This window comes from Augochlora pura, chromosome 8, assembly GCF_028453695.1.
Source record: "Augochlora pura isolate Apur16 chromosome 8, APUR_v2.2.1, whole genome shotgun sequence".
NCBI lineage: Eukaryota > Metazoa > Arthropoda > Insecta > Hymenoptera > Halictidae > Augochlora > Augochlora pura.
The window spans coordinates 13,357,905-13,371,134 of record NC_135779.1 but is presented as its reverse complement, the minus strand read 5'-3'; the positions used below and the strand labels follow the sequence as shown (position 1 = coordinate 13,371,134).

The 13,230-nt window shown below is 31.2% G+C and overlaps 1 protein-coding gene across 7 annotated transcripts in view; it reads left to right on the top strand.

Moving 5' to 3' along the window:
* The window catches only part of Mical-like (MICAL-like protein), a 40,274-nt gene extending 28,284 nt beyond the window's left edge, over positions 1–11,990 (top strand). For 6 of the 7 annotated variants that reach the window (XM_078188391.1, XM_078188389.1, XM_078188390.1 and 3 more), the window contains 7 exons: positions 3,303–5,002; positions 6,249–6,426; positions 6,882–7,220; positions 7,792–7,927; positions 8,010–8,238; positions 8,667–8,779; positions 8,849–11,990. In XM_078188391.1, the coding sequence (XP_078044517.1) occupies positions 3,303–5,002; positions 6,249–6,426; positions 6,882–7,220; positions 7,792–7,927; positions 8,010–8,238; positions 8,667–8,779; positions 8,849–9,036 (2,883 nt within the window). In that variant the 3' untranslated portion in view covers positions 9,037–11,990. The remainder of the gene's footprint in view (positions 1–3,302; positions 5,003–6,248; positions 6,427–6,881; positions 7,221–7,791; positions 7,928–8,009; positions 8,239–8,666; positions 8,780–8,848) is intronic. The other variant, XM_078188388.1, reaches the window with a different exon arrangement.
* The last annotated feature ends 1,240 nt before the right edge of the window (positions 11,991–13,230 follow it).

The window sequence follows — 13,230 nt, the reverse complement described above, 5'->3', positions numbered from 1 at the left end:
AATTAGTAAGTTCCCACGTATTCGTCCAACATATCTAAACAACCAAAATTCATAATTGTTCATTACGAACGAGATTGTAATTCAAACGTACAAAAAAACTCAATATACATTTACATTATTCCGTACATTTCTTTGCATCGCATCCGACAATCTACTCTATAGTGTAAGATTTTAATGTAATGTACTTATAATAACTTGTTCATGCTCTGCTAAAGCGACTATCCCCTGTAGAAGCATTACGCCATCACCGCATTCATTATTGTCATATGGAGAGCTGTAATTCAAATTCATGAATGCACTTTTCCGGGAAGCCTGATGCTTTTGTCGAACGATTTCAATTATCGGTGCCACCGTGCATTCTGCATATAACATCAGAATTTAAGCATGATCGCTTCGTTTCTGAAAATTTTCAGAACCAGTGTACATTTTATTGTATCAAATAGACTTACATGTTTTTCTATCAAACGGTAAACTACTCTAGCTAATTTTTATTATACAAACCCCTAAGATTGAAAAGGTCGATAATACCTAATCATACAAATACAATCTGACTGAGTTCCTATAGTACCTTTAGTTTGTTGGAACTCCGTGCAAGCGTTGATTCTAATCACTGTCTAATTCTAAAATATTTACGCAAATGAGTTGCAAATATTTTTTTTAGACATTCGATAATGATCTTATTGGAACATCCACTAAACCGTATTCTATTCTCGAAGAGAAGCTGTTTTCTACATTTCAATTCATTCCCTACTCTCTATTTCTGTTGATAAAACAGTTAATTGCAACATCGTTCGTGCCGGAAATATCGCTAATATGAATTGTAACGACCATATCAATACGAGTTTCACATGAAACGGACGAACTGTTATCACAGGGGAACTTAGTGCTATTCTCGGTATAGCGATAGTGTTCGAGTCCTATCAAACGTACAGCATGGCTTTTGTTGGATGAAGATTAAAGTGGGTAATAGTGATTCGTTTGACTTAACATAATGTAAGTGAGCTCATCGGCCATTACTATTTGCTTAAAAAACAGAAGGGTTTAGTCGAGCGGTTTTACAGGGAAATCTCGGTGACTAATGCAAATCGATCGTGATAAAAGTTTGCATAAATGTTCATTAAATCTATCTAAGAAGTTAGCTGTATTTCGTGCTGTGTTTCTTAAATTAAACAGAAATCAACTCTTTTTTCTGAATTGGTCCTTCTACATGAATACTTATAAATTGCAAACAACAGATAATATCAAAAAATAGTGCAAATAGAAGTTACATCGTATTTATACCATAAATCGAAGCAAACATTTTTTCGAAAAATGGAATCACACATCTACAAAAATGAGAAAAATAGAACTTTTAATATTATATAACTTTTCTTTTCCAACAAGGCTCAACAATATTAGGTATAATCAACAAGATAGACGTAATCAAATAAACGGTAACAAATACCTAATAGCTTAAAGAGAGAATAATATACTTAGCGCAACATTTTATTCATTATATTTTTTTTCTTTAAACATTTTATTATTTATCATTTTAACTGTGTCGGTACCAAACTGAAAATTTAAAAAGAATTCTGAAACCACTATTGTGATAATCTGTTCCTATTATAAAAATATGATAGGTACGCTCATTTTGGTACTCACAGAATCTTTTTTCTGAACCACTATAATTGATCATACAACAATTCCAAGAAACTAGACATTGGGACTACGTGTTTCTATCCGCGCCGCCATATTCAGATTGATGTAGGTAGTTTAAAAAAAATGCCACGATTTCTCAGTAGACCTCTAGTATCCTAGAATCTATTATCGTGTGTATAGTGGGCTTAAAATCCAGCTGAAGTCGTTAATTCTGATTTTCCCGCATTTTTCAGTGCATTACAACCGAGAGGACGGAATTCAGATTCTGTGAAACAACTTAACACTGAAACAGTTTAAAGGCCCAATTCTTTTTGGTAATACAGGGTGTCCGAAAAAATGTCTAACAATCCGGCAATGAGGAATACCTGAGATTTTTTTCTACAACTAAAATAAACTAAACTTTAATATTACTATACCGAGTTCAATTCGTTTATCCAATTGACATCTTTCGAGATTCCAATAGCTAGTACTCACAACGGTGCACTTATGCAGCTCGAAGTGCACCGAATAATTTACTAAATTACGAGGTAACTAATATTAACGTACTTTACCAATTCCGTGAGTCTTGATGCGGCAATGAAACCGACATTCACTCGTTTACAAGCATCTACCCTGTGGGCGCTGGTGGTGGAATTAGTGGTCATCAATCTAAATACAAAGCGATGAGACCTAACTATGTGATAAAGACAGGACAGAAAATAGAAGACTGCATAAATGTGAAAAGCACAAATAAACCGTAGAAAGTAGGAATGGAGTAGGTCAAACAAATTAATTTGTTGATAATGAAACATGAATTAAAAGTTCCCTACGCTATTTGATTGGATCAATGAGGAACTAATAGAAATATACCTGTATAACTTTTATAGGAAATGAAATAAGGGTCAAGCTTACAAAAGGGTGGTATTAAATCAACCTAGTAAAAAATTAACTTTGCACCACTTTTGCTTTAAACGGCTCATATATATGAGTATTGAACAAAATTACAAGAAAGGAAATAGAAAAACAGTGACCACAGAATAAATAAGTACAATGATAATATTAGACTAGTAGAGGTAAAATTAATAAAATAATAATAATATACCGTAATGAGAACAGAACATAAAGTCCAGTCTCTGGTTGAAATTAAATATGTATACGTTTATGTACATATTAATAATTATTTATAAAATTTCGTTCACTTTATAAATATCATATGAATTTTACTGAAACAAGTCAATTTAATTTGCAAAAAAGTGAATAAGATCTACAAAAGGGTTAATTTTCAATGCAGAGAAGTGATTATAATCTACGAAAGGATTAATTTGGAGTACAGAATTTCGAACTTTCTTTTTTTGTTGTGTGTACAATGTTGTTTTAAGTAATTTAAACATAGAAACCATAAAAAATTCCAATCTCAAACAATTTAAACGGAACAGGCGTTCAAAATGTAATTCGATGTAAAAATACTTATTGGAAATTTTACAGTTTTTCTATAAAAACTTTAAAAGCTCTGACAAGAATACGGGGGCGGGTATCGGGATACCCGATTGGAAGACAGGAATTAACATGGAACTGCTAATAATCGAAAAACCTGTATAACTGTTTTAATAACACAAGAGGATAAGTATCAAAATAGGCTGCATGTCTTCCGGTAATAATCCTCTAACTCCGTTTGAATTGTTTAGGTAACGTCGTGTCTGGGTATGCGGAGGGATTCATGCAGAGCATGCGGACTTCCGGTGTTCTTAGCGGAGAAATTGGTAGTCGCCCATCTGATTTATCATCGGACATGTTTTCGCTGTGCTCGTTGCAATAATCAGTTAACTCACGGTAATTATTATGAAACCGAAACAGATGAATTCTGCTGCGAGGCATGTCCCGACGAAGAGATTTCATCATCCGAGATGCAAAAGTATAATAGTACTCCGACAACCAGTACCACAATCGGCGAGACGGAAGAAAACGACATCTCTGATTCGAGTGATCAGGAGTCATTGATCAATTCGAAAGAAACCGATCGGAATATACTCAGCCAGAATACCGTTAAACAATTCCAGCCAGAAGATAGAGTTGTTCCTAAGTTGATTGCACAAACTTCTCGATTAAGATTAGATTTTATATCGAATAATCTACTTTCGAAACAGAGTGATGAAGCTATTAGTAAAGATGATTCAACAGATGAAGAGTCTAAGAGTTTCGGAAAGCACACAATGAATTCTCCAACGGGGACTGCGCACGAATTAATTTCAACAGATGAGTTTATTGTAAAGGAAGGGATCGAAGAGTGTGCCAAATCCCTGGACACTCATTTGAAGTTTGAGTCTCAGAGTATACAAGAAGACACGTCGAAACAAGACGCTAGGAGTTTAACGAATGCAGACAATGTAAATGATAAATTAAAGTGTAACATGGAGAAAGACTTACAGAAGTCAAAATCTTCGTCCATCCATGCTACAGATAAGGATAAGTCTAATAATTTAGTTACTAAAATAAATAACACAAATGAACAACTAGATAATACTGAAGATAATGAAAGCACTGAAAGTCACCTTTCTTTAGTTCAACAAAGGTTAAGGTTATTTGAAAATGGTAATAAAAAAGAACATATTAGACGAAAAGAGAATAAAACGCAAAATATTGAAGTAGAAAAATCTGAAATGCAAAGTAATGAACATATAGTACTGTCAAATAAAGATCAGATAGATTCCAGAATTGGTGTAGAAGCGGAGAAAGAGCAGAAACTTTTAGATGTTGTAGTAGAACCTCCAAACCGTAGCATGAGCACAATATTAAGTACAGAAAGTTGCAGTACAGATGTTCAAGAAAATGATATTAATGTTGGGAAAACGAAACAAGAAGGAAATGAAAAGAATATTGTGTCGACACCTGAAGTAGCATCAACGTCTCCTTCGAAGTCAAGTAAAAACTTTGAAGAGATTCATATAGGTACAGAAAGTAATGAAGATCGAGCGTCCAATGATGCTACAGCACAAAGTAACCAAAGTTATGGAAGTAATACTGTAAATAAGGATTACCCTGAGGATTTAAATCCCTTCAAAAGCGACGATGAAGATGTTTGCGATCATCCTACCGGTATAAACACTGTTCAAAGTTCTAGAGATTTATCGAATCCATTTGGAACCGAGGAAGCTGAAACGGAACAATTTAACGAGAAGAAAGAAGTTATGCCACCAATACCTGCAAAGCGGACCAATATTAGTAACACATCTAAGGAACAGTCAACTGTCGAGGTACAGACAAAACGGCGTTTGCCTGCACCACAAATTAATCTAAATCCTTTTTGGAGCGATGACGACGATCATGACAGTGATCTGGAGTGCCAAGGAAAATCTCCTGCGCCCGTTCCTAAACCGCGTACCATTAAGTACGTATATAAAACATTGAATTATGTAAATGAAAATTTTACTATTACGGTGTTTTAGTATATTTACATTCCTATAATTTTTTTATTTTTTTACTCCTATTTTAAGTTTTCATAAATAGTGCTTAATTTCTTAGTTAATTACATTCCACTACTTACATATGTATAAGTATTGTCATTGCATAGTTCAATTGAATCTTTATTTTTCCAAATTATATAGTTTTAAAAATATGGGGAAACATATTTCGTCATAGAAATGTTAATCATTGCAAATTCGAAATTGTTTAAATTTATACCATCGTGGCAAGTAGCCAATAATTTTTATAAAAATTAACTCCTTTTTACTACAAGTTACATACATATGTGTACCAGAAAGTAGGATGACTAATTAATAACAAACTTTTTACAAACAATTTTCGTGTTACGTTGTCATGAAGTATAATTCACATTTCCCCCACCCGTTGCCCAATATTCTGTAATATTTCGCAACATTCACAATTTAGATTATTCCTCATTAGACATCAGTTTTTTTATTATTACGTCAACCGGAAGATGTGTATGAATATGTAAATTCTATTTATACATGAACAGCAAAATGGGTACACTTAATAAATATAATATTTATATAAAGTGTAAGTGAAGAATACATGTCAATACATATTTTATTGCCAAGGTAAGTAGTTATAATAATAAAAGAAAGTGACACATAGCGTGTAATTAATTAAGGCGAACGTGATTAACATATTTTTAAGAGAAAATTCAATCCGGTCACATATTCCAAATTATTAGGAAAAAACCGTTGCATTCGTGCCTCATTTCGTTTAATCCACGATAAGTGTAGCTGTAAATTACAATTTAGCGATAAATAGCTTTCCATTAAGTAAAAGAAAATGCTGTATACACAATATGTACAGATTTTATATAGCATAGTAAATTCCATAGACGACTATTCTGAGAGAACACATCTGTAATTAGCCTCGTACTTGAGAAACATTTCAAGCTGATTTTTTTCTATTCCTCGGGAGTAGTAACTTAATGAGAATGTTATTAATGTATCACCGTGGGAACGCCCGTTCAAATTCAGGTACACGCTCAGACACATATTTCATGCTACACTTATTTCTCTAAATATAACAAGCAATCGTGTTGAAAGTATCTTGAGTTGAATAAGCAGAGAAGGTAATCAATCTCGTCCACAGTAAATTAGTCATAAAATAGAAATATTTAGTACAGAGTTGGATTTTAATAGCAGGAACCTGTGTGCCTCAAATACTTCGTTAACAAGTTCCGAATTTGGAACAACTCCTGGTGTAACTCCTCGGAAAAAACACCCAGCTCCATTACCTCCGAACAATAAGGAATTACGTATACCCGAAAAACACACACCTGTGGCACCCGATCTGCAAAATACTTCTGCTGATAATCACGTAATTAAGCCATAAAGACTTTTCAATTTATTTCAAATACAATCTTGAACTTCAGATTTTTTAGAACAATGTATGCATGCGATCTGGGATAAAGAATGATGATTGTAGTCTCAGAAATGAATTATTAGTCTCTACTGAATGTTTCTGTAAAGAATTTTAAGACATGTATCATTTTCTTTGTTCAATTAAAAGACTTTATAACAAAAACGATGCATATTTACAAAATTTATGCATGTATCTTACATACAGTTTGGAGGATTAAGAAAAATATAATTTTGTAGAGAAGTGATATAACGTGCGATTATAGTTATCGATGTATATCGAATCTCCACCATTATAAGTCCTTGAATTATAAAACATGTTATTACAATAAAAACATTCTTTGTTTCAAATCACACATACGTATGAATATTGTGTTAATATATATTTAATTTGTCGTATGTTTTTTATATTAGAAACCACATCAACGCACAACACTCAAGGCGCGTAAAGCAAAACCTGCCCCTCCACCACCGATAGCAACAAGTACTCCATACAATGCGGCTGTGGTTACCCCATTAACACTCGAAGAATCTACAATAATCGAGACATGTAATGTAACTGGTAATCAAAATTTATGGGAGGATAAAAAACTGGATAAGGATGAAGCCAATAGAACTAAGCAAAGTTTGACACATATTTCATATCCAGACAGTTCTGATTATCACTCGCCATACACAGATAAAAGTACACAAGGGAAATGGAAAAGAAAGAAGAATCCGGCTCCACCGTGTCCAATACCACATAGAAGAAAAGTAAATAGCTTACATATTATGATTTTGTTTACACATTTATTGTATTTTTTATATGTTGCAACGATGCACTGTGCGATATACATACAGTAAATCTCATTAATATTCGGTTTCTCTTTCGAAGCGAATAACTACTAAAATTGGATGAAACAACTTGAATTCTCTTTTATTTTACAAAAATTGTAACTGCTTGGAATAACAAAAACAAAGAAAGAATGTTACGCCTCTTGACTTTCTTATCCAAGCGTATAATGAAAGTTAAGACACTGCGTTCTGTTTATCCCACTAACTTGTTTACAGACTGAAAATTGTATCAAGTGAAAACATTAAGAAACGTAATTTGTTTTATCATTTTAACGAACTGTAATTTTCGGAATAACTTTTATAGATATTGCACAGTAAACTAGGTTCTCGAACATCTCAGAAACATTCAAGTCATTGCATCCCTCTCTTAGTCACCTCATCAACAATATCGTAGGCGTTAATTACATATATAAATACATAATTTTGCATTACTATTACAAAATCTTTTCTTACTTCGTTTATGGTATTAATAAGTATTTTTATTATTCAGATAAAAGTAATGTCGCTTGAAGACGTCAAGTTGGAATTAGATGAAATTGAATTGCAGCAACAAGGGTTGGAAAAACAGGGTGTGCGATTGGAACAACTGATTAGAAATAAATGTGAAACAGGATCCAATAATGATGGTAATTATATTCTGATGTCTTTTGTATTTTATTCAGATTTCTGTAAAAAATGTCTTGCATTAATAGTTGGCACTGATTTCAGATGTATCTATGCGAGCGGATGTAGAGGAACTGGTTTTGGAATTATTCGCACTTGTGAATGAAAAGAATGAATTATTCAGACGACAAGCTGAATTAATGTTACTTCGAAGGCAACAAAGATTAGAAGAAGAACACGTCGAAGTGGAATTTCAAATTCGATGTTTAATGTCGCAAAGCGAATCCACGAAAACGGATTATGACAAGCAACGGGAAGAAGCGTTGATACAGAGGTGGGTAACTTTATGAATATGGAGATATACGACGTATATTGTTGGACACGATATTTTCTGTTAATCTAAAAATTGTATTAGGTCTACCGAAAAGTTCTGTCGGATAATGTCATATCGAATTTTCATAAATATATATATGCTCATTTGAGACATATATTTTTTAGAAATTTTATTAAACTGCCATTACGCTGGCTAGACGTCATAGGTAATGAAATTAAATTGTATAATCAATACTATTAAATATATAAAAAATTGATTATATTCTTTCACTTCGCAAACAGAACTTTCCGGGAGACTTAATATTCGGCTCCTGCTAATTACAGTAGCATATTTATTGGTGTCATTTCCTTATAAATTTGTTTTCTTTATTTTAAATATGTTTGTTTGATAATTAATTAAACACACACTTTATGTTTATTCGTTAACAGGCTTGTGAATATTGTTGAAAGACGAAATGAAATAATCGAATGTTTGGAAATGGATCGTCGCAGAGAAATAGAGGAGGATAGAAGTATACATAAACATATGGGTCTCTTTGCTGGTAAGTAAACTTATTGTTAACGAAAACCTATCAATATACATTATAATTGCATTGTTCATTATTTAATAGCTAAAACCAAAAGTGATGCCCCGGATAATGATATAAACGATCCTTGTTGTTCAAGAATGAGGAAAGGCAAACCAAAGAAAAAAACAAAAGAAAAGAAATCGAAAAAAACGTCCAAAAAAGATATCGATAAAGATATAGACGAGGCTGAAATAAAACACAAACGCCACAATAAAAGAAGATGGTTTTAATTTGCATTATTAGTTAAGTTAAATATCAGGTATTGCATTATATATTTATAGTATTTAAAAAATACTACCTCGAGTAACTTAAACATTTATAAAATTGTCACAAAGATTTGATAATCCACGCCCTTCTTACACTATGGATTTATTGTAAGCTGATCATATAAAGTATGTTTGCAAGAAAAAAAATTACAACCAATGATACATTAGGCGAGTTATATTTAGTGATTTGAATAATCAGAGCATCTTCGTTGTAATTTATAAAATAACGTTTTATAAAATTTGGTCTTATTAACCAATCTTTATACACTAAACCTACTGACACTTTATGTACACATATTCCTATTGTGACCAGTTAAAAAATCGGTCCTTTATAAAAAGATATATTTTTTGCATAAAAAGAAATAAGATATTAACAGTAATTTTATGGTTCGTTGCATTTATAAATAAATAATGCATACATTATTCATATTCATTGCATTTTTCACAACTTACTGACTTCTCAAATGTACATTTCCAAACATATACAATGTTTTGCATTTCAAACAGATTTTCGTAGTTTTGCTGTCTTTGCAATATCTTATTTAGCATGTTTTAAGTACACGTGAAGCTGCATTTATGTTTGTTGATGTTTTTAATATATTTTTTTTTGTTCTCTTACAATTCTTAATATACAACAGGAAGTGCTTCAATTAACTTGAGAAACAATTACTACCTTGAAATTGTTTCCCTGTTGTTTCTTATTATAAAATTCATGCATTTATTCTAGCTAGATCACAAATATTAAAGAAAACTTAAAAGTGCCATCTATAAGATTTCAATTTTATACCGTATGTTCTAGCCATTTAATACGTCATATTTTGTGCTATTATACATGTAGAGTTTAGTTGCTTCCAATATACGCTTAGCGCATTCTTTACTTTCTTTACTTGAGTTGTGCATTGAGTTTAATAAAACCACCTTTCATTTGATTCACTTTTATCAATTGTAAGAATAATATAATTTAACTTATATAGTTTTGTTTATTACCGTGCCATATTATATTACACTTATTTGGCATTTTTTGGTAATTTTGGTTTGTTTCCACGGATGGTGCCAGCAACAATGGTTCTTTTTACTAGCAATTCTGTGGCTAGTGATAGGCTCGTAAAAATATTATCTGTGGCTGCATTCCTCACATATCCTTTGAATGTTTCTATAAGTTTGAAAATATTAATTCCCCAAGTGAAACTGAAAATTCGTTTTTCTTATCTTTCCCTAATTGTGAAAATAAATTCAAGTCTAAAACTTAAATAACTTATTACACTAGTAGTTAAACCATGTTTGTTGTAGTTTCAACAACAAAAAAACGAGGTAAATACGGTGGTAACAGTTTCATTTACAAAATTTGAGAAGCAAATATTGAAAAATGCATTGTGTGTATATTATAAGAAAAGTCGTAATATTAAATAAATGAGAATGATCATTTTGACAGTATAGTAGGTTTAGTGCTAAAAGAACAAGTTGGTATATATTTTTGCAAGTCTCTATATTGGATTTAATCTGTTTATGCAAAATATTAACAAATATTAAATATCTATGTAATTTGAAGAATCTTTAAGAATTAAAGTTTCTTCAACGGAAAAATAATATATGTATGTATGATAATTTCGCTATATAAAGTAAGTTCAGCACTTTAATTAATACTTAAAAAATATTATTTTAATCGTATAATTGCTTCAACTATATTAGGCACTAATTTTAAATATTTCAAGATATAATCTTGTTCTGTTTTTCTATAAGAAATTGTTCAAAACTTATCAAAAGGTTGAATTTTAAATTCGTATCTTTATATTAAATTTTTACTGATCTTTATTTTCCATATTTTTAACTTCAGTACTTTAATTAGACTTCAACAATTATGTTATATTCCAATTACCCTTTAATTCTATTGACTTGATGATTATCATAAAGATCGTCGACATTAGCTATTATGTATCGCCTTCCATGAAAATTTCTGTAAATAATTCTATTGAATTTAATTGTCTATATTCGGTTCAGGTTATTAAGAATTTTTATGATTTCTAACACATTGTGGATGGTAAACTGTTGCAAGCATGTAACATCGATTCCCGATACTAACGAAAGTTATATAATAAATGTATGAATATATTTTAAAATATTAAGAATTTATTAAGTATAACACATTAAAAAAGTTTATAAATATATTTACAGATAATACTATTAAATAATATTTTTTAATGAAGTATATTTCCAAATATTTAACCTTATGAAAGAATACTAACAATACTTGGAATATAAATGACGCTAATCCACGTTTCTTGATTACAATATGTTAAATATTGGAATCATATACTCATAATTTAACAGCTACAGGTGGTCTCCAATGAAATCCAAGTACAGTAATCGTCCAGCAAATGTGATCAAATTATCAGTAAGTAATATTCCCAAAATGGGAATGTGTTTTACTTGCATATGCTACTTAAGTACATATACACGCGCGTAATCGTTTTTTAAATCGTTCAAACGACGAGGAGAGCGTGCGTACTACTGATCGTCTGCCAACTATCAACAAAAATGTAAACGGTTATCGAGCACCTACTACTGTATTTAACGTACTGTATTTAAACAAAAACATTTAATGACAGGTAAAATATTTACTAATATCATATGACAATAGCACTCGAGAGCTCGATACATTGTATGTGATAATTTGGATGGGTCCGTCTATAACTACAGCGTGATTGAATGATTGAGATTAATGCACATGTTAACCATTTAAAAAAAAAATATTAATTAAGAACTGGTAAAAGAAGTCGAATGTTTTTGATATGGTTTATCTATTAATTGTAAAGGAAACACAAAAGGATGGTTTGAATAAAAACATCCTAATTTCTTTGCGAAAGGATTTCTTGTACACAATTTTTATATTTTCAAATACATATGTACTTTATAGTAGACCTTGAAGTTTCAAATTTTTTAGAAGACTCACACAACTTTGTTCATTTTCGAGTTATTAACTTAAAGTTAAGGACTTTTTTAAATAGTTGCCATTTTACAATGAACTATGGTTTTTTAAATGCTTGATCTTTCGTTTTTAATCTTTATTACATATGCATACATTTGGTTTGGTAAACAGTTTTTGACGTGTTCCAAACTATCTGCCATAATACCACCATATTTTTTAAGTTAATAGTAAAAAATTATTAAAAAATATTCAGTAGAAAATCTTATTCTGCACCGAACAGTGTCAACTCTATAGGAAATTATGATTTTTATAACTATTATATAGAAAGATATTTATAACTATCTTTCATATAACAATAGGAAGACACATTCATCTACAGAAGACATCTGATTATGTCTCTGAAACTGTTCAACTTTTATGTGAAATATACTTTTATTGTCAATAGTTTGATAAATATTCAAATGAGTTGGTATAAATTGTATACCCTGTAGCCAGAAATTCCATGAACTTTTTTTCAACTAACTTGATTGCACAAACTCTGTGTGAAGTCATTACTAAAACAAAACAATGTCAATTTAAATCGCTTTAACCCTTAGGGCTCTAAATACTCCGGGCCGAAACGGTCCGTAGTTATAGTATCCTTTATAACTTAGAGTAAACGCATATCTGCGTCCTTCGGCCACAACGGCGACTTTCGTCAAACGCATATATGCGTCCATAGAGCCCTAAGGGTTAAGAATCATTCCCTTTTGTGTACAATACGTTTTATGAAACACCCTGTATACCTATTTCATAAAGTTAGAGAAGACAATTGAAAACTAAATAATATAACATAACAAAACATTTAGAAATCAAATTTCTCGACTATCAGATTGGATTTCCTAGTTATGGCTAGCCGTAGATAAAACAGGTTTTAGCACACAGTTGCAAATTATACCGACTGAAATGGAATTAATCTAAATTACTCCAAACCATGCAAAAAATCAACTTCTCTTAATAATAGCCTTGTTCTCAGTTAACTAATCGTTCTGCGAAGACGTCCTACATTAGACTTTTTGTAATGTAGTCCAGAACTAGTTTCTGTACCAAATTTGTACTATAATTACGTCACTAAAAGTTGTTAAATAACATACAGATAAAATCCTTGAAAAGTAGAAAATAAATTTGTAAAAGTGAAAAATTTGTGCATATCTATTATCTACATAGTTTTGTAGCATATTGGACCCACTTCA